Source organism: Ochotona princeps, chromosome 1 (assembly GCF_030435755.1).
Source record: "Ochotona princeps isolate mOchPri1 chromosome 1, mOchPri1.hap1, whole genome shotgun sequence".
NCBI classification, from domain to species: domain Eukaryota; kingdom Metazoa; phylum Chordata; class Mammalia; order Lagomorpha; family Ochotonidae; genus Ochotona; species Ochotona princeps.
The window spans coordinates 20,713,186-20,738,801 of record NC_080832.1 but is presented as its reverse complement, the minus strand read 5'-3'; the positions used below and the strand labels follow the sequence as shown (position 1 = coordinate 20,738,801).

At 38.9% G+C, this 25,616-nt stretch overlaps 1 protein-coding gene across 8 annotated transcripts in view; it reads left to right on the top strand.

Moving 5' to 3' along the window:
• The window catches only part of PHACTR2 (phosphatase and actin regulator 2), a 264,714-nt gene that overhangs the window by 194,158 nt on the left and 44,940 nt on the right, over window positions 1-25,616 (top strand). For 6 of the 8 annotated variants that reach the window (XM_058668399.1, XM_058668369.1, XM_058668699.1 and 3 more), the window contains exons 3-4: window positions 16,412-16,492; window positions 21,346-21,504. In XM_058668399.1, the coding sequence (XP_058524382.1) occupies window positions 16,412-16,492; window positions 21,346-21,504 (240 nt within the window). The remainder of the gene's footprint in view (window positions 1-16,411; window positions 16,493-21,345; window positions 21,505-25,616) is intronic. The other 2 variants (XM_058668492.1, XM_058668427.1) reach the window with 1 other exon arrangement.

The window sequence follows — 25,616 nt, the reverse complement described above, 5'->3', positions numbered from 1 at the left end:
TGTAACTTGTCTTTTCATTCTTCAGCAATATCTTTTATCAAGCACAAGTTCTTACTTTTTATAAAATATAATTCATCTTTTTTTCTGTCTGGATTGTTTTTCAAAGTGGCATTATATTTTTATCAGCATCGATTTATCTGGAAAACCATAAGATTGAGACAGATACACTTTCTTTTTTTTTGACATTTTTTTTATTTATTACATTGCATTAAGACAGATACACTTTCACAGGATGTGGTTAAGAACTTGCATTTTCTAACTTATCACTCATTCAATATCATGTCAATTAACCCCATAATGTTGTAAACTGTTGTTGATGTTATATTATGGCTTTTAATTGGTCAGGACGATATTCTGCCAGCTCTGCTTTTAGATCAGAGATGGTCTCCCCAAGAAAATGTTGAATTGAGCTGGACAATAAGATGCTGGACTCTATGCATGGTACATGCTTGCAATAAAAGAAGCATGACTGGATTTGAGCTGTAATACTGCAACACGGTGGAGTAATCCACCGTGGGGGAGGGCACGGGGAGGGGTTGGGGGAACCTCAGAGCCTATGAAACGATGTCATAAAATGAAATGCAATAAAAAATAATAAATAAATAAATAAATAAAAAAGACAGATAGACTTAGATCTTGCATCTGCTGATTCACTCCCCAAATTCCTGCCATAATCAGAGCTGGCCATGCCAGGGCTGAGAGCTGAGAACTCAATCTGGCTCCCCAACATGGATAACAGGGCACATCAGTCATCACTTGGTCCCTCCCCAGGTGCCCAGCAGCAGGCACCTGGCATTGGAAATGGGGTTGGGACTTGCATCTAAGCACTCCCATAAGGAATGTGGGCTTCCCAAGCAAGATTTTAACTGCTGAATCAAATGGCCATTCCTGGACTGTTTGGAAGTCTTGTATGAGGCCTTTCTGAAACCTTTTTTTTTTTAAAAAAAGACTACCCTTTCCCTCTTGAATTACCTCTGCATCTTTGTGAAAAATTTAATTGGCCCCGAATGTGTGTATGGTCTATTTCTGTACTCTCTGTTCTGTTCGCTTAATCTATGCATCTTTTCACACTCTCTTGACTACTGTAGCTTTATAAAAATAAACATTATGTAATGTAGTTTCTCCAGCTTTACTAATTATTTTAAAACTTTTAATGGATCAAGTTCTTCGCTTTTCATGTGAATTTTAGAATCAGCTTAATTTTTTTCCTCAAGAAGTTCCTGTTGCGGCCAGTGTTGAGGGGCAGAAGCTGAAGCCCTCGCTTGTGCTGCTGGCATCCCACGTGATCGCCATCTCAAGTCCCACCTGCTCCAGTTCAAATCCATCTCACTGCTAAAGTGGCTGCGAAGGGAGAAGATGGCCCAACTGTTAGAGACCCTGCCATCCACGTGAGAAACGTGGAAGCAGCTTCTGGTCCCTGGTCTTTAATTGGCCCAGCTTCAGCTGTTGTGGCCATTTGGGCAGTAAACCAGTAACAGAAGATCTCCCTCTGTCTCTCTTTCCCTCTCTCTGACTCTCTTTCTGTAACTCTACCTTTCAAATAAATAATCTTTATTTTTTTAAGTACCTATTGGGATTTTATTGGAATTGCATTAAATCTATACTGTAATTTAAGGGTACAATTGATATCTTTATTATGGTGAATCTTTTAATCTATGAACTAGTAATCCTCTGCATTTAATTCACTATTTCTCCATTAGGCCTCAGAAGTTTTTAGAAAATAATGTTAGGTTTTAAGTACCCTATATCTTCTTATTGCTTACCTATTGTAAATGATCATCATCTGATTTTTATTTAAATTCCCGGTTTTATTTGATGATTTTTTTTTGACATTTCATGATACTGGTCTGCAGTTTTCTTCTACTATCTTTGATTTTGGTATCAGGGTGACCCTGTTCTCTTAAAATGATTTGGGAACTCTTCCTTCATCTTCTGTTACTGGAAAAGATTTTGTAGAATGGATGTTATTTATTCTTAAGTAGTAGAATTCACCAGTGAAAATCTGGGGCTGAAGCTTTCTCTTTTAAAATAATTTTACACTGAAAATTTGGTTTATTTGATTGTTTTTAGGCCCATTCGGTTTATCTTTCTTATCTTCTGTTAGTTGCGGTTCCCCTTCTGGTTTTTTAAATGGAAAACAAATCTAGAGTTTTTCCTCTAGATTTCTCTCCTGAAGTCCATCTTCAGGTGATGCTTTCTCTGTGAGATCTGTCTCAGTCACCCTATTTCCAACATCATCATTCTTCAAGAGCATTTTTGTAAGCAGTCTTGTTAAGATTTAGTACGTAAACATACAATTCACCCACTTAACACATGTAATTCATGATTTTAGTGTTATTCAGAAGCTGCATAGCCACTGCTGAAATTTTCAACATTTTAATTATCCTAAAAAGATGTCCCATACACATTAACTCCCTGCTTTCCTCCATTATCCCCGTTTCTGCTTCCCATCTCTAAGTTGGCCTGTTTTCAGCCATTTCCAGAGGAGTACACAATAGGAATGGGATCTTTTACAACTGAATTGTATGTAACATAGTTATTTCCAGGTTTATCCATGTTACAACATGTATCAGTACCTTTTCTTTGCATTGTTGAATGGTATTCCTTTGTGTGAATAGATCACGGTCTAATTACTTCCCTACTTATCAGTTGATGGACATATGATTTCATTCCATGTTGGACTGTTATGAATAATCATGATATAAAGAGTTGTACACATTTTTTTCCTGTGGATTTATGTTTTCACTTCTCTGATTTCTTTTCCTAGATTTGGAATAACTGAGTCATATGGTGATTTGATATTTAATATTTTGGGGAACTGCCAGATGAGGCTATACCATTACATGTTCCAACTGGCATATAAGAGCAGTAGAATTTCTTTATTCTGTAGCCAACATATGTTATCATCTACCTTTTTGTTTTTGCCACACCATGGGTGTGAACCAGTTACTCCTGCACCTCAGATCCCTCTTATTCTACTTCACTTTTTTCATTTTCCTTTTGGGACATTTTACCTTCTAATGCTTAAAAAATATTTGTATTATTTTATTAAGCTATCCTTCCCAATAGCACAAAAATCCCAAGAGGATGGAGAATTTTGTTTTCCTCTTCTCTGATTAGAGGCCTGAGCGACCAGAGTAGTGTTAGGTTAGGGTTAGCATTCATGTTTGTTGAATGAATAGGCCTTTTCCAATCTCAGGTAAGGAATATTTGCAAATGGATTGATGTGATTTGGAAAATGCTGGACTTATCCTTTAGTATTCACATCACTCATAGTCACCTAAAACAGCCTCAAAGAATCTGCAAAGCCATCCTAGACAAAATGAATGGTTCATTCACTGAATGGAGAAGGCAAGGACCTTTTCTTTCATGAATAGATAATGAACCAAAGTAACTATGACCATTTTTGTGCGGACTGCGTTTTAAAGGTTCCTGTGGGAATATCATTGAAATAAAAGCCTGTTTGTTGCAGTTCATTCATTTATGTATCAGTGTGTTTTATAGCTGAACCTAATCAGATCAAGTAAGTGTTAGAAATAATTCTTCCATTGTTTTTGTGAAGATATATGATGTTAAAGCCGATCTCCTTTTAATATTTAATGTGTATTAAATAGACATATTATTATGATGATGCTTCTTTTGTTTGACCCCTGGTCTTTGAATCTTCCTGTAGAAAATATTTTTCTATCCATAGGTGGAAGGGAAGAATCACTAGGGCCCCACCTTTAACTTGAGCAGTATCCATTTATTCATTATAGGTCTATTATAGAGTAAAGCTCATTCATGGGAGTGATAGAATATGAATCCTTATTCTTCAGACATTTGTCATAATTGAAATGAATGGGTTCATAAATACAGGGGCATCCCATCACAACTTTAAAATAGCCAGCTGCACAATGGGTGGAAAATCCATCAGGGTGCATTGTGCACAGATAAATGCATTCTGGGGAATGGTATATCATTTGCTTAATGGGAGCTGAGCTTTGCCTAGTGGAGCTGACCAGTGTCTCAATCTCTACCCTAAGGGGCGGCCTTCTAGCACAGGTGAGCTCAGAGCAGCAAGGCATTTTTACGGAGAATTCTGTGCAAATATTCTCAAATGAGCCATGCCTGCTCCTGCTTTCACTGATTCTTCCTTATCAATAACGTTTTCAAGATATCCCACTCACTAGAATGAAATGTATTATTTATTATTAACTTATTTTTCCATTTATTCTTCATCACATTTGGTTGTGAAAAGGAACAGTGTTCTCATTTATGTCTTAATAAAATAATGCTTCCTTTGGAGTGAGACACAGTGATTGCGTTGTTTTAAGAGAGCGTTTAATTGTTTATGTCCCTTCCTTGGGTGGATAATTTCCTAATTTCATTTTCCTCTGGAGTGACTCCACTTTAAACACTTTTAAAGGTACTACAGAGCCCCTTCTGGCCTGGGTCAGAGAATTGGTGTCAGGAAAGTCCATTATTTTATTTACTTTGTGATTTTCTCTCGCTTTCCTTCCTTCCTTCCTCCTTCCCTTCCTTCCTTCCTCCCTCCTTCCTTCCTTCCTTTCTTCCTTTCTTTCTCTTTCCTGTGCTACTATCTGGTCCTTATCACTGAGAAGCTAAGTCCTGTTTTCTTGGCCTATATATTCTCCTGACTTGTTTCCAACTTGGAATAAAAGTTGCAATCTCAATTCATATTTCATTTTTATTATGTGAAAGGAGTTTCTTATCTCTTTGTCTTGAGTTTCCTTCAACTACTTCCCAAAATCAAATTCTCCAGATTTTGAAAATGGTTCTCTTTAAGTTATCTTTATTTCAAATAAGAATTTACTTAGTTACCTATTGCAAAATAGAGCATAAGAAATTCTACCAAAAAAAAGGCGTAATAGAAAAAAAAATCATGCTTGGAAAGAATGTATATATGAAAATAATTAGAAAATCATTGGGCCCAGCGTGGTGGCTCAGTGGCTAAAGTCCTCGCCTTGCCTATGCTAGGATCCCATATGGGTGCCAGTTCTAATCCTGGCAGCCTCACTTCCAGTCCAGCTCTTTGCTTGTGGCCTGGGAGGGCAGTCCAGATGATCCAAGGCTTTGGGACCCTGCGCCCATGTGGGAGGAGGTTCCGGAAGAAGCTCCTGGCTTCAGATTGGCTCAGCTCCAGCAGTAGAGGTCACTTGGGGAGTGAATCATCAGATGGAAGATCTTCCTCTCTGCCTCTCCTCTTCTCTGTATATATGACTTTGCAATAGAAATAAATAAATCTTTAAAAAAAGAGAAAATCATTGTGTACCAATACAGTGAAAACTTTTTTATTTACTTCTCATTCAATATTTGTGTAGAACTCTTCAGAGCAAATGTTTTATGATTTAATTTTTGATGCAAAAAAACATAAAATGTGTCACTTTAAGCAACTTTTAGAGTATGATTTGAGCTGTGTTAATTGGCTCACGTTGTTATAAAGTATCTACTTCAGAACTTTTTCATCTTGCAACACTAAAGCTATGTACCTATTTATAGCAACTCCCATTCTCCACTCTTCCAGCCTCTGCTACTTGTTTTTAAAGAAAACCTTGGATCAATCAAGTGCAAAACATTAGTGACATCAACGAGAGTGTATTTTAAATTGGCCATTGACATTTTTGACATTACATAGTCATTTTTGTTGAATTCTTCAAGTTCAAATTGCTTTCCACCCCATGAGGTTTGAAAAATACTCTTTTTCTGTGTTTTGCTGCATGTGCAGCACTTTAAAATAAGATAGCATTTGTTTTTTTTTTAATGAAGGGGATTATTTCTGTTATTAGAAGTTAGGACTAAACAATATAAGAAGAATGTGAATACATAGTAATAATAACAGTGATATGGTAGTTTCAATATAGGTGTTTAGAACCAATATTTCTTAATCAAATATATATGGGTTATTATAATCATATTACATATCTTAGATTTCTGTGTATAGAATGCTTTGACCCAGTATACAGTATAGTCTTCTTAATGATGTATGTCATATGTATTATGTATGTCTATGTTTTTTTATTTTTTTAAAGATTTACTTATTTTTATTACAAAGTCAGATATACAGAGAGGAGGAGAGACAGAGAGGAAGATCTTCCATCCGATGAGTCACTCCCCAAGTGAGCCGCAACGGCCAGTGCTGTGCCGATCCAAAGCCGGGAACCTGGAACCTCTTCCAGGTCTCCCACGCGGGTGCAGGGTCCCAATGCATTGGTCCATCCTCGACTGCTTTCCCAGGCCACAAGCAGGGAGCTGGATGGGAAGTGGAGCTGCCGGGATTAGAACCGGCGCCCATATGGGATCCCGGCGTGTTCAAGGCGAGGACTTTAGCCGCTAGGCCTTGGCACCGGGCCCTGTCTTTGTTTTTTAAATGTCTATTCTATTGTATACTACTATATGTGACATATCAACTAGCGTATGTACTTCCCAACTCAATTCTACTTGCTTATCTTTCAATCTTCAAAAAGGATGACAGCCTGATGACACAGTGACATCAGAAAATCTGAAAGAGTAGAGGCTATTAAAAAGAAAATAGTATATATCAAAGTAGGAAGTTAACTTGGCTGTCAAACTTTTAACATTATGATTTCAGATACAGTTAAAAGACACATTATAGTTTTACATTCACCCAGAAAAGTAAAAAGTTCATCTGAGAATTGAGTGTTGTGTGCAGAGGTTTAGTCTGCACTGGTAGGACACTGCATTCCCTCTGGAGTGCCTGTTTTGAGGCTTGGCCCATGTACTTGGCATCTAGTCTCTACAAATGCACTCTCTGAGTGGGTAATGACTCAAGTATTTGGGTCCCTCATGTATGTGGAACATATGTGAATTCAGTTTCCAACTTCTAGTTTTGGCCTGGCCTGGCCATGTAGGTATTTAGGGAATTATTCACCACATGGAAAATCTCTATCCATGTCTGTTCCCTTTCAAATAAAATGGAAGTAAATTAAAAATACAAACAAATAAAAATGAGTTGAAGTTCCCTGAGTCAGTCCTTTGGGTTAGTCTAGACCTGGGCAAATTTTGGTGCATTCTCTTGTATAACATTGTAGATAGAGGAGAGTAAAATGTTCACCAAAAAATTCTAATCATCTTGAGAGATGTGTGTATGAGAGTAGTACGCATGGCTTTGCAGAAATTTCTACTCCAAATTTCTTACTAACTTAGACTAGTTAGCCCTACCTGTTAGTTTGAGTGTGTGTTATCCATGGCTTAACTAAATAAACACAGGATTTTAATCATTATTCATTCCTTCCCAGCTCTCCCTCCCCTAGATTAACATGAGATAGTGATGAAGTCAAAACCTTTTTAGTTCAGGGTACTAGTAAGAATGTCTTAATCTAGAATATTTTGCACTAAAATCTGCTTCCTCTCTAACTTGCCTTGCTGCTAACAAATCCAAGCAAAATGAGATGTTGTCCCATCACCATTGAAATTATGGAGTCCCTGAAATGTGCAGTGTTGTCCCAGAGCAATTCCTGAGCAATGGTGTCACTTAGATGCTCACTCACCTGGGCTCCTTTTCCGTAACAGGTATTGTTTCTAGACTGTAAAACCTTAGCTCCATTTGGAGTCGAGATTTGGTTTTTTGGCCACTACTTTAGCTTGTTCTTCCTGGTGTGAAGTTAGAACATAGCTACTTTAAAGATGACTGTCATGACCCTTTCTTCAAACATCCACTCTGGTCTCATTGTGTCTGGAGTTTACTGTCATATGCTGGGAAGAAATAGGAAATGGAAACATGCAAGTTTTCATCAAATTGAATGCATTCAAGACCATATCTCTTGGGTGTTTGTATTTCTTTGTGAGACAGTACAAGGAGGAAGAATACGCAGGGGCTCACGTAGCATACAACTCCTGTGTGTTAATTCCTATCTTTGCGTCACTTGCACTTCCTGGCTCTTCTGCAGTTGAGGACTTCCCATTGTTTAAGTCCTGAACCTTGCTCTCTTGGGAAGAAAAGCCATAAATTCCCTAGGATTAATGTGCCCTCACCATACCTAGCTTGTCCCCTGCGGCGACAGCAGTGATTTGGGGTTGTGCTGTTTGTACAGATCAAAGACAGTCACTTCCTCCATCCAGCTCTTCATCTTTTTCTGATATCCCTACCACCTGAAACATGTACTCATACAGCTCAGTGAGACTGTGACCCTGAACAGTTTCCAAGCCTTCCTACCTGTTATATTAATCAAAAGCAAAAGCTAAAATGAATATGTAAATTTGCCAAACACAGGAAGGATAGACACGTGAAATATTGATAAAAGTGCTTATTTGTTTATGGAGTAAGGCTAGAGTTTCATTGGAGTGGATGGGGGACAGGACAAGAGTGTGTTTTACCTAGCCTTGACAATTTGAACTGTGAGAATTCACTGACATCTGAAAACTACCTTTGAAGATTAAAAAAGTTATTCCGTCTGATGTGTTGAAGGAAAATTAGAAAGCATTGTACATATCATGGGAAAGTCAAAACTTTTATAAATATCAATGCAGATCGGAGACAACATTGATGGTTAAACACATCTGTGTTCACTCCCATTCCAACTATGTGACTGGAAAGTGTACTGAGTATCTCTAACTCCCAATATCCTTATTTGTAGGAGGGAAATGAAAGTAGTTGTTTAGCCAATCTTTCGGGGACACTTGGGAGGAATTGCTGAAAAAAGAAATATGAGCATGTTCTCTAAGCACGAAATAAATAGATGATTACTATCAGGTTTCTGGAGGGAAGTTGTGACATTAATTTCCCAAGAGGAGGAAGAGACATAGATCTCCCCATCTTCCTCTTTCTTAAGGCCTGACCAAGTTTCAAACTCTCAAAGGGCGAAAAGAGCCTACATAGTTCTTTTACATTTCTACCCTGCAAGCCCAGAGAATGTTTGATCTCTGCTGGGAGAAAATTCAATTTAAAAACATTTATTGGATACCTTTATGATTTGTCAGGGCTGTTCACTGCAGATGAATCATAACAGGCTTAAGCAGACAGGGGATTTATTGGTTCATGTAACTGGAAAACCCAGGGGCACACAACCTTCAGACATGATTGGATCCAGGTGTTCAGGAGCTCTGGTCAGGACTCTACTCTCCATCTTGAGTCTATATTCCTGTAAGTTGACTTTTTCTTTTTTTCTGACTTAAGCTCTCCTTTTGTGAGGGCAAAGTATCATTGCAACTCTAGGCTCATATTCAGCTAGTTTTAATAATCTCTCAAAGAAAAAGGAATCCTTACTTGCCTATTGTTCCAGCAAACTTCATAGCCTTGGATCTTATTGCTTGGTCATGTGCCCCTCTCTGAACTAATCACCGATACCTGGGAGATACTGGTTAAGCCCAGGAGCCCTGAAGCCTAGAAGGTAGAGCCCAGGCATGGGGTTAGCCTTGCAGAAATGACATGGAGGAAGGAAAGGTGAAGGTGGTTTCCCAAAGCCAAAAAATCAGGTCTGTTTCTAAAAGACATGGAAAATAATGTTAGACATGCCTTCCCACAAGATCCCTCCAAAAAGATGTTCAAGTTCCCAGTATCTACTCTGTGCAATATGATATATCAGCATCATGGAAGCGAAATGAAAAACAAGAGCTCGTGCACTCAGACGTCGGTAATGTTAATAAATGACTGCATACATGGAAATGAACCTTGCACATGTGTGTCACAGTCGAAGTAATAGTAATAGCTAATATTTATTGGATGCTTGCTAGATTCTAGGTACTAGTCTAAAGTCAGTTAATATATAAGAGAATCAGAAAAGTAGCAACTGTTTTTGTGTTTTGCAGTTAAAGAAGCTGAAGTTGATTCAATGCACAGAGAAAGTCTGTAATTCCAGCCATTTGGGATAGTGAGGTTGCCATGCAGGGGATATTCTTTGAAGAAGACTTAAACTTCTAGCAAAAATTTCATCAGAGAGGAATAGGGAAACAGTCCATTTCTAAGAAGAAGCATTAAGTTGGTGCAGGCATTGTGTAGCCACTTGCATTGCCAGCATCATCTTATCTGTGCGTGCACTGGTTCATTCTAGCTGCTCTGCTTCTGATTCAGTTTCTTGCTAATGAGCCTGGGAGGGCAACAGATGATGGCCCATGTGCCTGGGCCCTTGACGTTTATGTGGGAGACCCAGATGGAATGCTGGAGTTCTGGCTTTAGTCTTGACCTAGACTTGGCTGTCAAAGCCATCTGGGAAGTGAACCAATGTGATCTCTCTTCCTCTTTTCTTTCTCCCTCTCTCCATTTTTCCTTCTCCCTGTCTCCCCTTCTTTCTGTGACTGTACTGTGAGAAAAATAAATCAGTTGTTTTAAAAAAAATAAACAGTATGTGAAGGAATAGAGCTGGAGAGGGACAGATGGTATTTAGGAAATGGCAGGAAGTAAAATTTGACTTGAGCTTGTAATACAGAGGTGAATAAAAAAGTAAAGGAGAGGACGGTTAGTTGGGACTCCTTGTAAATCCTAGCTGTTGATCCAAGGAGTTCACCTTGTTCTGTGGTCTAAGGATGTCTGAATAGGGCAGTAGTGTCATCTGATAAACAAGAAAATGGCCAGGCCCTGGAGTGTTTTTAGGTGGGGGTGTTGATTGTAGTGTGCTGCCCTACATTCTTGGGATGTTTTGGAAGGTTTTTGCAAGTGTCCCATTGGATGGCATCCTGGTAGATTTCTTTAAATGACTTAGCAACCTTTGCCTTATGAAAAGTCTTTTAAAAGGGAGCTTTACTCTGACATTCTGTTTTCTACATCTGGCACTGAAGAGAGGTAGAGCCAAGCCAGCTCTTATAGAGCACTTTGTACACAGGACAAGTACTTTTCTGTGTTTTGGTCACAGTTGGACAGTAAGACCATTCACCACTCAGAAACAAGAAGATAACATGGCACACTTATTTAATGCTGTCCTATTTGCTCTTCTATTTTATTCAGTCATTAAAAAAGTATTGGAATTGAGAATTAGCACTCTTTTTCCTCGCCCAATACAAACACAAATGACTTGTTGACTATAAGATTTACTCTCAGATACTTCCAGAGCAATATGCAGTCCTGGCCAAGTCTGGGCTCAAAGGAGCTAGTGGCATATGCTTCAGACTCTTTTACTGAATGCAGACTCCACAGTCACCACGCCATAGCCAGAAGGACATTATAAATCATTTCTAATTTATGGAGAACCTTGGCTAGTGCTGCACCCTGCTACTTGTCTGCCTCTATACACTGTGGGCTCCCTTCTTTGGTGCATACAGAGACTTTTTTCAGATGATCCATAGATCAGAAAGCTGAGAATTTTGCTTCTCACTGTCCTGGCCAAATGTAAAGGAGTGGGTTGGGGAAGACAGAAGCCTCTTGTTCCTTATGGCTTTTGCCACAACTCTCACTGACTGTCTGCATTAGAGGCTGAGAAAGAGCAGAAAAATAAGACTTTATCGTCATTAGCCTGTTTTTTTAAAATGCATTTATTTGACATATTTTTGAATGCCAATAATCTGCAAGTCTTTTTTGAGGCACAATGGTAAACTGAGCAGAATTTTGGTTCTCATAGAGATGACATACATGTCAGAGCTTGGTGTCTTCCAGGAAAGCAATTGGTTTTGCATATGAAAGGTAATGAGCTATTCCACATCAGACATGTTTCTAGTCCAGTGACCTTTGAACAGAGATTTGAAGAGCACGGTGGAGAGTAAGCCAAGCAGTGTCTGGGGAAATGGTGCCTAGGCATACACAGAGGCCTCTATGCAGAGTCCTGCCGTGGATCCAGAGACAGGCAGGTGAGAGGAGGGAATGTCTAGATGGAAGCAACTTGCAGATCCTACTGAGCTCTTCAGATGCTGCAACCATTGGCAAATTAGTCCTCACCAACACTTGATAACATAGAGTATAAATGTGATAATGCCTCCTTTACTTCCCAGATAGAACTCCAATGTGTGTCCTTGCTGACATTCATCCTAGGTGGAAAGTGAAGCCAGTTCTTGATTTTGCTTCAGCTTGTGCTAAAACCATTCCTGTTTTTCTCAACTGGCATGAAAATGAGTAGCCAGGATCCATTTATGTATCCAACAGGTGATACAGTTTGCTTGGAAAGCCTGCGTTGTGGCTCCCCACATGTCTCTGCCCTGACGATATTTTGGCTATACCCCAGCTGTGTGAGAGCCTCCTCCAACACTGGCAATGTTGCTGCATAGAGGAGAATGAAGTTCAAACTCAGAGTAGCTGAGGAGTGTTGGCACCAGGTTCTGGGAGGTTCCCACAACCTGCTTGGCTTTTAGTGAACACGTGTTGCTGCCTCCAGCTGTCTCCCTCTCTCAGTCAGGAGTGCCAGAGATCTTGAGTTTGATTAATATATACAAGTGCAAGGGAATGTGATTTTGACTCCACTGAGAAACCCTTTCCCAAAAATGAGGGTGACTGATACTGGGAGTGGCTGGGCTGCCTACTCAGCATCCTGCTCTCAATGTTTTGAAGCAGGTGAGCATGTGTCAGGAATGTTCTGAGATGGCCCCTGCTGTGCAGGGCAGATTGGTCTAGAATGACCCCTCTGGCTCATGCCCATGTCGAACCCCTTGGAGCCCATGAACGAGTGGCTAGTGAATATGCTCCACAAACAGACAGACACTAAGATCAACACGAGACAAATATTTTAAAAGGTAAAGAATGAAATACTTGTCCTTCAGTGAGAGCAGTGGTTGGAATTTTGTGTCCCAGCAACATACCTTCCATGCTCAGTCACCTGTCGTTTGTTCTTCTTGGCCCTATACACAGATATCTGGATTATGTGTACAAAATGCTCTCAGCCAAGGACCAAACAAATAGCCTATGACATTTTCCTATCAGAGCCTGTTTATAAGGAGGTAGAGCAAAAGAACAAAGCTGCTGGTTGAGATTGTTGGCTGGAACCCCACACTCCTCTGGAGTTATCAAGAGGGAAAAGAAAGAAATTTTTAGCTGAGAATAAATTAGAATTAAAGCAACAGAAAAACTCAATCTAAAGAATCCTGCAGGGGTTCACTAGGGAAAGGCAGAAGCATAAACTGGGTATAGTCTCAAGTGATTTTTTTTTTTAAGTGCAAGAAGGTTTTTTTAAAGGTGCTCAAAGCAATGATTATAGAACAGCTTTGATTCATTATAGGGTCCCCTGACTCTTGAGCTTGAGCTTGTCCTCAGAGACTGCTGGATCTTGTGCTGTAATTCTACGGTTCATGCATGGATTAGAGGCATAGGAATACAAGGTGATTGCCCAAAGTCACCCCAACTCCTCCTGAGACTGGAAACCAAGACCCCTGAAAACCGCTTTTTCAAACATTTTTACAAATGCAGCAAATTATTACATTTTTTGTTGAATGTAAACAAAAGGCAGATACAGATAAGAAAGACAGCAACTGGGACTGGCTCCATGAAGTAATAAGCTAAACCTCGTCCTGTGGTGCCAGTACCACAGGATGGATGCTGATTTGTGTCCAGTCTGCTCTATTTTCAGTCCAGCTTTTTGCTTATAGTCTGGGAAAGCAGCAAAGGATTGCCTACATCCTTGGGCTTCTGCATCCCCGTGGGATACCCAGAGGAAGTTCCCGGCATGTGGCTTCAGATCAGATCAGCTCAGCTCTGGACATTACAGGCATTTGGGGAGTGAACCAGCAGATAGAAGATATTTTTCACTCTCTTTCCTTTCTGTACGTGTGCCTCTCAAAAATTAATTAATTAATTCATTTCAAAGAATGTTGAAAGAAGGAAGGATAGAAGGAAGGAAGGGGATAGGGAGGAAGGTAGAAGAGAGGGAGGGAGGAAAGGAAAGGAAAGGAAAGGAAAGGAAAGGAAAGGAAAGGAAAGGAAAGGAAAGGAAAGGAAAGGAAAGGAAAGGAAAGGGAAAGGGAAAGGGAAAGGGAAAGGGAAAGGGAAGGAAAGGAAAGGAAAGGAAAGGAAAGGAAAGGAAAGGAAAGGAAAGGAAAGGAAAGGAAAGGAAAGGAAGAAAGAAAAACACAACCTTGGTGACAATATTGGTGGTGAGTCTGGGCTGATGCCTGTGGCCAAGGACGGTTGCTCATACAATCTATACTCAAGCTTAGGCTAGAGCTACTTCTGGTTGATGGGCCTGTCTCCAGGGGTGGGGACTGAGGCAACTGTTCTAAGAAGGTTCCATAGTCCTGCCACCCCTCACTGCCCAGTCAAGCCTGAATTGGTCTGGATCGTCCATGGGAGGCAACAGTGGTCTGGATCCCTCTAAACCACCTGCAGGAATCTCGGCAGGGTTCTTTTATGTACCGCTGTGGATAGATGTTTGATTTCCTGTGTTGAGACAAGGACTTGAACAAATCCAAACCGCATTTCACTAAGAACATCCCTTTCAGATAAAATAACCCATCCTGCATAAACAGTTCCTTACCCCCAACTCAGTTAAATTTGTCCTTTGGAATTGCTAACCATTCAGTGAGTTATTGTTACTTTTGAACAAGAGTTTATGGAGTGGAGATGGGAGTGACCTGAAAAGGGGAGACTTTTGTGTGGCTCCCTGTTAAAACACATTTATTATCCTACTTTGAACATTCATTCACTTGTTTTCCTATTTGTTGATATTCTGACTCTATCCAAACAGTGTGTGACAAAACTTACAACAAAGAACGTGTTTTTAACACATAAAATATAAATAAGTAAAATTAGAATATGGAGGAGAAAACATGAGTTAGATCAAATCTCTGTTAAATTTCAGGGGTTTTTTTTAACAAACAAACAATTATTATTTGAAAGTCAGAAAAGAAGAGAGAGTGAGGCACAGAGAGGTCTTCCATCTGCTGGTTCACTCCCCAGATTGCTACAGTAGCCAGGATTGAGACAGGCTACAGCCAGGAATCAGGCACTTTATCTGGGTTTCCCATTTTAGATGCAAGGGCCTGAGCACCTGGACCATCTTCCACTGCTTTTAGCAGGGAACTAGATGGGAAGTGAAGCAGCCAAGACATGAAGCAGCACCCATATGATATGCCGGCATATACTGTAGTGAATTTACCTGCTCAACCACAACACCAGTATCAGGTTTTACCCTGACCTTTCCAACAACCAAGACGAAAAATAAATCCAAAATTACCAGTTATCATGAAGTTGAGGTGAAGGATCCAACTTCTTCAAGAGAGGTTACATGTGTGTCTTCTGGGGTTGCTGCCATTGGTAAACAATTGCTGAAGACCTTCATGCACTTACTACAATGATTGTCACCCAAAACTTGGCCTCCCTCCCCGTTTCTCCCTTTAGTGTCTTTCCTCCAGGTTACCTGGATCCCAGTTTCCATCAACCACATCTTTAGTAGTGTCATGAGCTCCCATTATGTGGGTCAGGGTGTCATTGGGGAAGTGGACTTTAATTCAGTTTGATTTATGTTGTTTAGCGTAGCTGTGGAGGTGAGGGCAGGAATTGGAATCTCACGGAGGTTTGAGATCTAGTTCTATCATCGGTGCCCAGCCTCCCCTCATACATACCTTCTCAAAGTTTTCTAGCCCTTTTCTGCTAGGTCAAAATATTGTTTTGGAACACAGAGTCTGGAAGGAATACATTTTTTAAGAACATACTTAGGGGAATGTTGACTCAAAGGATTAGTACATGACATCATCATGTGTTAGATTTACACACCTTCTCAGTTCCTGGAAGTGGGGAGTGGAGCTGGCATTTACATAGGCATGTAGGGTTCATGAATTAATATTATGTACAGACAAGGCTAATGCTACTCAAGCCCTGCCCCTGGACTCCTAAGCTCTGTTCTGAAGTTGTTCCAAGAATTCAAAATTTTTTTTTCCAGGAGAATGAAGAATCTGTTGAGATCCCCATCCTTTTCCATGCTTGTGAAAACTGCCCATTCTTTACTGCTTTCTCCAGTCTGCTAAGTCTTGAGGATTGTCAGGGAATATGTCAGAACACTATAGAGTTTATGAGTATGGCTGCAAAAAGAGTTCCAGAAATCTGATATGTTGGACTTATGGAAATGGGCGATGTGATAGTGAACACACCAGGGAAGTAATTTGTACTGTTCAAGAAGCAGAGGAGTTATTTGAATATTTTCTGAAAGCCTGTGTGTAGTGGTGGTTTCAATATAAGCACATCCAGGTTCTACGTGTGCTGAACATCCATACAAGGGTTTGTTTTAGAATACAACATTACAAAGAGGGTTTTTGAAACAAGTAGTGGCCTCTATGCTCTTTGGTGGGTGTGAAATTAAAGGTCTGGAGTCTAAGTCAGAGATGATCGCTTGGAAGACCAGAAACAATGACTGGAGTATTGCACCATGGACTAGTCCTTTGCCCTTGTCATGGCTGTGTTGATTCAACCTCAGCCACATGTTTTGCTAGGTGAGTCTGAGCCCCCATGTGAACAGAATAAATGTGTTCAATTCTGCTTAGAGTGTTTTTCTTAATTGTTTTAAGCAATGACTTGATTCTTACCTGTGCTTGTTCTTTTTAAAAGTGTTAGAAAGGAAGATATCCACCAGACAAAGTAGAGAGGAGCTGATAAGAAGGGGAGTTCTTAAGGAATTGCCTGATCAAGGTGAGGAAACTAATCATATGTTTAAAATAATTTGAACCTTCACTCTTTGGTCTTTCTTTCATTTTCTGTTGAAATTTAAGATGACCCTGGTCCTTCTCAGATAAAGCAGTGAGTGATACACACCAAAAATCTTGCTTTAAGAGACTGAGGTGTTACAGGAGAAAGACCCAGAATTTTCCCTGGCACGTCCTCTATGCCACTCTCTACCCAAAACTCTGAAATAGAATCACAGATACCTACATTTTTGGAGACTAGAGATACAGATAAAGATACAAAGGTTTTCTTAACTTCTCTGTCTCTGAAATTCTGTTTTTCTGTTGAAGTTAAATTCTATCATTGCAGTAATTTTCAGCTAGATCCATGCCTTACTTAACACAGCCAGTAAGAGAAAGATGTGGCACACCCACTCTTTGTTGTTTATACTGTATGATACACTGAAATGGATGATCAGTAAGTCATGTATGGGCAAATTAAACTAATCTGCTTCATACACTCTCCTAAATTTTTTCTTAATAGATTTCCTGCTTTGTGCATTCTTTCAAGTATTGTTTTCTTTCTTTTCTTTGAATCTAGTTGCCTCTTACCTTTTCACTAACAATGACTAATTCCAAGTACTTTTTTACTACCTCTATTCTTACTTACTATTACTCTATTTTTTTTTCTAAAAAGGGGGGGGGTGTATTTATTCATTTGAAAAGCAGACTTAACACAAACACACACACATGAGAGAGAGACAGACAGGCAGAAATCAGAAATTTTCTATTTGCTATTGACTCCCTAAATCATCGTAATTGCCAGGGTTGAGCTATGCCATCCCATATTGGGTCAGTGGCCCGAGTCTGTGGGCCATTATCTACTGCCTAACGTATCAGAAAGGAACTGGACGGAGAACAGAGCAGCTGGGACTTCATCTGCACACTGCTACAGGTGGCTAACCTTCACAGCAATGTCAGCCCCCTCTCATTCCACCTTTGTTTTAGTTTCCCAAGAAAATATCTTGCTTGGAAAATATAAGGATCAGATTGAAACTGAGATTGGCCCTAGAAACAAGACACCAGCAATGGGTTTTTCTCCAAATAAATAATATCACATGATTTCCATTCCTCCCACTGCTATCAAAACTAAAGGATATTTTGTGGCATCATTATTGATTTATCTTATTCTCCTTGGCCCCAACATTTACTGGAATAAAATACTATTACTGTACTTTCATGAGAACAAATGCTATTAATTTGAAATCAGAATAATAGTATTTTTCTCCTTGCCTGATATATGCTCATATTTTCCTTGCAAAAAGCTTAACAGGTTTTGGCATTCACTGTTTATAAATCAAATAATATACTTGTTCCAATATCTGAGTAATTCCAGATTGGAGTTTGGAAATGTTTTATGCTCTCATTTCTGCTTCAAAGAATATAGGGAAATCTGCAGTGAATAATACCATTTTTGTCTTAAGTCCTCACAATCTTAGATATTTTACTTCGATTTTTAACCTGTCAAACTGTCTTCACTCTACCTTATGAGTGAATTTTATGTCTCTCCTAATTTTCTATTAAGACTGCATATTTCCTATCTTGGACATTTGAAAATAAAATAATACACACCTAGACTTTTTAAACTGAAACATTGGCTTACAAAATCAAAATTCATATTTTCATCTGATTGCAGAGGGCCAGTAAAGCTGTTGTGGATCTCCAAAGCTGACCACCAAGTCGTAAGCTTTATGGAGTGGGCCCAAACGATTGCTTGACATCCTTTATTAGAAGGGTATTTTTTTTAAATAGAAAAATTTATGATTTAAAATGCTAATGGGTTTAAAGGTAAAGATTGAGGAGCCATTTACTTCGTAATTAAACAATACCAATAGAGAAACATTTTACTTATTGCAAATATAACTGGGAATGGTCAATTTAAACAAATGTTTCCTATTGCTTGATAATTATTCTGCCTGACTTTTTACATCCTAAAAGTCACAGTTCCATGACCAATATATACTTATTTCCAAGAACTCTGACAGTTATTTGATCTTTATATGTCACTTTTTCAGGCCAACAGTAAAAGTTTCAAAATATAAGATAATAAAAGTCGTTAACCTAAATATAACATGATAAGTTTGATAGTTGAGAAGTCATTAGTTACTGAGACTTATTTTCTGCCTTTTACCTATTTGAAACTACAGAATCATCTAATGTTTGAAGTTCCCAAGGACACCTATTATAAATGAAATCCTTTTCTCTTTTTAGCCAACAGCTGGAGAAAAGAAGTTTTCTGCCATCACCCCCCACCACCACACAAAAAAAACCCAAAACATTGTCTTGGGAATTACGTGGAGAGACTGGAAGGTGCCATGCTTGAGGGCCTTCTGCTCTCTTCTGCCAAAGCTGTATTGCTTCCATTGACCTCTGGCCCTAGCTTCAGCTCTTGACAGTGTTTGTCAGCTCTGTCTGCTTATCCCTTTAGCTTCCGGGCAGAACCTTACCCATCCAGCCCCACTCCCAGGTATTATTATTACCATTGATACTTCTTTCAGATGATTTTGTTTTTGTACACCAAGAACTAACTTCAGCCTAGAAGTTCAGCAGTCTTTCCTCTTGTGAAGTCCACCTTCTAGTCCAAGTTCCTCTGATTCTTCCTTTTTTTTTTCTGTCTCTCACTTCACCATGAGAGTTTACCGATGTCTTTGGCTATCTACAGTTCTTTCTTTTTCTTCTTTCGGGTACCAATCTTTCCAATGAGCCCCTCACCTTTTGGTCGCCATGATTTTCTCCACCTGTCTATTCTGTCTTTAATCTGATCCTCATACACTTGCTTCCCGGAAAGCAATAACTCCCTTCAAATACTCTCATACTCACCATTTAACCACTTCTGTGTGTGCTTTGCTTGAATCTGCTGTGAGCTTGTAACTATTGCTCCACTTTCTCTTTCCTGCTGTTAATTTCGTTGCCCTGGGACTCGCTGTTCCAAACAGGCTCAACTTCTTCCACACTTTCCTTTGCTGTGCTTTTATTTTGCCTACACATGTATATGACATTAAGGATTTATCGTAATTCTAAAACAATTTTCTTAACACATAATATTAGGATAAATTTACAGTACACCTATCAACTAATACCTTCAGTTCTCTATTGAATTTCCTATTCTCACAAACATATCTCTTTTTCTACAGTTTTTTAATGAGTTAGTTTTATTACATACTTCAAAGTAAGTATCTTTCCACATTATTATCTTTCTTTATCATGAAATGATCCAATTTCTTCTTGTGCCACGCTATTAAATTTTCTCTTTGTTATAAGTTTTTTAAAAAATCAATCATTTAACCTATTAAAGATTTTAATTCAATAATGCTTAAGATTAAATTGTCATTAACATGATTTCAACATATTTTATTATCAACTAATTAAAAGAAAACATACATTTGTGATAATTTGCATGGAAACTGAGGAGTTCTATTTGAAGAAATGCTTTTGTTTGGTTTGGAATTGTTCATTCTTACATGATTTTGATTTTGTCTGGGTATATTGTACTGAATTTTTTTTCTATGGTTAACTGCTTAAAATCCAATAATATGAATTAAGAATCATATAAGTTATTTTTTTTTATTTTGCACATACTCTTTAAAATTGTTTGCTTAATTTTTTGGAAATAATTAAAATCCACTTGAATGACATTACAGTTAATTATTGTCTATTTTGACTTTTTGTGGAATCAGATTACAGGTTGTTGGGAGTTATACAACTTAATAATAATTTCTTCTTTTTAAGTATAACGTAGTTCCATTATATGTGTTTTACTTCTTAAAATGTAATTCTTGTTTTTGTTAAGAAGGCCAATGTGTGTTAAATTGAACCTCAGCAACGAAAGTTCTAGAAGTGTTCTTAAGTTTTGTAAAGATTACTAAAACAATGTTAATCAAAAATTGCTTAGGAATAGCTCTAATCAAAACTTTAGTTACTGATTTTTCTTTTGATGATAGCAGAACCTCTTAAATTTTTCCAGATATGAACTGAGTTTACGTTTTAAAGTGTCACTGAAATAAGTTTCTGTAAAATCTTACCCTAGAACTTTTTGGTTGGTTATGAGCAGTAGCCTAGGTACATTGCCATCTTTCTGTAAACATAAAATTAAGAGATTAACACTGGTACCATTTTTTCTCTGAAGATGTAGTATATTACTATGAAAGATTAAAATGTGTACTCTGAAGACAGTTGTGCTCAGAAATCTTCATATATTCTCACAAATTATGTAATCATATATCTCATTAGTTGTCTATTTGCATTCATCTTGTGACTTGGATGCTCACTAAAATGTTTATTCCATATACCAGAGTATTTCCATCACTACTACTCAGTGTCTCACCATGAAGCATAGAACCTGGGCACAGGGAGGTGTGCGATTCAGACCATTGCTCCCACTGCCTTGATCAGCACATACACATTCTCTCCACAGCAGCTTTCCCTTGTTAACAAAAGTTTTCTGTCTCTTTTATTTTAAGTAAATTGTTCTGTAATACCAGGGTACTTCCAAAAGTTCTTGGAAAATGGAATTAAAAGGTCCATATGTCTTGATGTAAAACAATTTTTAAATCCATGTATAGTTTTTTGCAATGGATTTTACCTTTGACCTTTCCTGCACATCCAGATATGCATGGATTTCAAAAATTGTTGCACCAATGTGTTTGCTTTTTAAATTCCATTTCCCACCAACTTTTCCAAGTCTCCTCACACCTGTGATCACAAGCTTGATGCCTTTAGGGGCTGAAGCATGAGCCCAGATCCCACCATCCCAGAGAGAGGGAAACTGGTTTTCCAAAAAGCCATCAAGTTAGACATCTAGGTGTTTCTTTCCCATTTTAGATGGAGATGTAACAGTTAACTTTGAAAATTCAAACGGTCACATGATACCCATCGGCGAGGAGTCTACCCGAGAGGAAAATGTAGGAAAGTCTGAAGAAGGTAATGGCTCTGTATCTGAAAAAACGCCACCTCTGGAGGAAAAGGCAGAAGATCAGAAAGGTAAAATAAAGAGAAACACGATATTATGTATGTTAGTATGGGCCAGGTTTTAGAATTGAAAAAGTGAGCGTTAAACCTACACATCTGCAGAGAGGAGATTTACAAATTTAAAGAAGGGGAAGTGATCATTTGTAGTGAAGATGGCTTCCATCATGTAAGCGCATTGTTTTGAGTTCTTATTTTTTTTTTATTATTTTATCGTTGGTTAAAGGTAATCACCATCGGAAGTGGCCTCTTCATTCAGAGATATTTGGGGCGATTATCTTTTTCTTGGGAACTTTCAGATAAGGCAAGAAGTCTTAACACTTTAGCTGCTGGTTACGTCTTGCACATTTAGGGGAGAAATGTGAAAACCTACAGGATTTGCTCAGCCCAGCACTGTCTGTGTGGTGGTGGGACTTGGCTGGGGTCCACACAGTCAGTAGTGTAGGTTCTAGACACTTCTGAGAGAAACCTGAGACCCTTTTCAGAGAGGCAGTTCTGGATGAGCTCTGCTGGCTCACCACCACAGTTGCTGCACCTTGATTTCTCTGTACAGTTGAAGGAGAAAAGTGCCAGAGGTGCTTTAGAAAGGTTTCTTGAATACCATTTTAGAGACTTTGTTTTATGGAATTAATATCCTAGAGATTTGAGAAGCCTGCAAAATCTAGGATCCACTGGGACATTCACAAATTCCTCACTGTGGATTGGTTTCATCTCAACACCACTCTTGCACGTAGGAACCTGCAGGTCCTGCACTTACAGAAATGTGAACTGGAACTCACATAGAGAAAGATGTTCTTAGGAGTTTCTGGATCAACACAAGCAGTGTAAAACTGAATCCTCAGGAACAGGTTACTTGTTTCTCCTCTATAATGTCTGCCTCCAAGTGTGATGGCAACAACTTGTCAAACCTAGTAAAAGTTTGGTGAGCTTTTAAAAAAAAAACTTCTAGAAAGTACTGGAATCGATCTTCCCTCTTTTGTTCTTGACACAAATTCTCCAGCGTCAGAGGAAACAAGAAGAGCATTTAATGGCCCTATATATACTTGGTATTGTACCAGTTATCTGCTCTGCAATTCCATAGCACTTAATTGTCTACATACAGATTAGCCTCTAAAAGCTGGAGGAGCCTGTGTTAATTAGTAAAAATTATTTTGCCTTATTCAAATATTAAGCAGACTTACTCAGGCTTTTTCCTTTGGAGGTCCCTGGGTTAAAGTAATAAACACTGATTTTGAGCAACTATCTAAAACTTTTAGTGACATTATTCCTGGACTATCAAGAGAAAAGAGATTTAAAATACATTTTAAAGAGATTGGATTGAAAACATTAATACAAGTTAATGATGTTTCTTGTTTAAATATCATTCTCCTGTCCAACCGGTTGAATTTCAAATCCATCTGATTCGTCTTGACACACAACCCTTTCACATTTAAAATCACGTCTCATTAAGTCACAGTGCCATCTTTTTTTTATTCTAAGAATTCATGTTTATTTACCTGAGAGACAGATATTCTGTGCACCAATTCACGTCCCCAATTCCACACTGGCTGGAAATGAGCCAGGCTAAATCTGGGATGTAGGAATGCAATCCAGATGTGGAGCATAAGCATCTAAACAAAAGCAAAACAGTCACTCTGAATAGTGTCATCTTCAGTGACTGCCTGGTCCCCATGTGTGTGAGTCTCTGGACTGGCTACATTTCAAAGGGAATGTTTTCCTTATCAGCTAATAAAATATTTGCTGATAGTTTTATGTTATTTAAAGTAACAACCCTTGGTGTTCTTAAAAAGAAAATAGAAAGAGGGTAGACCTTCTAGGTCCATGAATAATTGAGAAATGTCTTAGTCTTTTGTTTAGAATTAGTACATTGAGTTATTTGTGGTCTAATGAGGTCCAAGAAAGCATCTTGCTTGGCTAGTGGAGACCTGAGCAAATGGACATGCCGGAACGCTTTATGCCACCAACAGGGTTGTGTAGTTCCCTCTTGCCGAGGGTACCCATAGCAAAGACCGAAGCCAGGCTATGATGAAGAGAAATATTGGGTATGAAGCCACTTCCTAATACTAAAAGGAACATCACACATAAACAGTATTAGACTATTGTGTTAAATAGAACACACCTCTGAACAAAAACCAGCAGATTAACATCTTGAAAAATATCACTAATTCTGAAAGCTAATTCAACATTTGCTTTTGCTCCTGTTGTAAGCTCACTGCTGTGCAAACCCAATTCATACTCTTCATTCATCCTTCATTTTGGAGTGTAGTGTGTGTTCCCTTGCCTTTTGCATTGAGTACATTTATTCCAGAACATTAGTTCATGTATCAAGTAGTTACATTTGAAAAATTATATAATACACCTTTAAAGTCGTATGTGTTTGTTAATCTCTTTTAAGACAGCAACTCAATTTTTTTAATTTGAAAAATTGATGAAGAAAGCAAAACAGCTGGCAAGTGATGGCCTTTGTGTTCACTCTGTGGGTAGCGTCCACCCTAAGCTCACAATCGTATTCCTGGGCCTCCCGAAGGTTCCAGATTCCATATTCACTGCAGTGAGATGTTTGGCATGCAACCTCCCTTTTTTACTTCCTTTGCCTGATACTGGAGACTTCTTCCTCAAGGTCTTCAGAGTCTCCTGCTATTCTTTCTCAGTAAATGTGCTTAAATATATAAAAGGCAGACAAATGTATCTTCAGTCTGTTAAATACAGCTTGATGTTAACCATGAGAAATCTGAAAGCTATTCGATTTTATTAACAATGAAATATTTTTAAAGGGCTGTCAATGAACTATTAAGTGATAGCCACTTATTTCTTCCACAAATAACTGTTACCTACCTAGGATCATACTCTTCTGGGAGCCCAGGAAAACAGTGGTGAAAGCAAATGGTCTTTGCCCTCAAGGAAACTGTGGTCTTCAGGATTTCCACACACCAACTGGCCATTGCAGCACAAAATGCAAAGCTCTATGGAAGGCCAGAGTGTGAGAAACTAGCCCAGAGAGCTTACAGAGGGCTCCAGGACACATTTCTTATAAGAAGATTTTTCCACACTCAGACCCAAAGGAAGAATGTAAAAGTTGTCAGGTGATGGAGAAGCATTGAGAGTGGCGAATGCGTTCTTGGCGGAGTGAAGAATGCCTGCAGCCCTGGACTTGCTATACGTTTATTGGAGTCAATCTTTCATGTGCTAAAAGGAGTTGTGGGACAAATAGCTTGTCTTGCAGATTGTATTGTTGTGAAGCAAACAAACCAGAATGCACAAGCAGCCCTTTCTTCACCTCCTCTGGAAAAGATAGCACTCCCCTACACCATCAGTTATATCATGTGCTCAGCTCATACAGTCATGGTCACAAAAGGCACTGGGACTTCGCTCATTACCTTTGTGATAGGAAAAGTCTGCTTTCAGTGGATTTTTGTGTAAATATTAACCAGTCATGCTCATTGAATGGATATGGCTTTTAGTACAATGTGTTTAATGAGATAATAAACTATCACCCAAGACAGAGAGAGAATGATCATAACCTAATCAGCAAACAATTTGCACACTCACATGTATGTTCACAACTCCTGCATAACACCACAGTGGCAGATACTCATAAATATTTGGTAGAGATCAAAGATAAGAAATTCTCCTTATCTTACCAGCGCTTCTCCACAGGCCAGGGAGAATCTATGTGCAACATGTGTCCTTGCACTCCCAGCAGGCATTGTCATCCCAACCGTCACACAGAGAGCCAGGTATTTCCCAAACCCAGAAGCTCAGATCTTTGGGGTATAACTTTAGAATTGAAAACTTTGAGTAGAAAGAATGAAAATTCTTTTAAGGCCATGCCATAAACAGAAAGGCTAGGACACATAGGGTGCATAGCACAAAGAGAATCAAGATACCAAGTACTGGAGATCTACCTGCCATCACCACAGACAGTGATGTGGGACCTGGTCTCCATGTGTTGCATAATGCTTAGGGCTGATATTACAAAGATGCACTTGAGGAAAATGTTTTTGGCCTGTGTCATGTGGCAAATCATGTACATTTGTATATTTTACAGCAAAATTAAATGTGAGGTTGGACATCAGCCTGCATCATTCTCAGCCCCAGCTGACTCTTGAAATTAAAAGGCCTTCTGG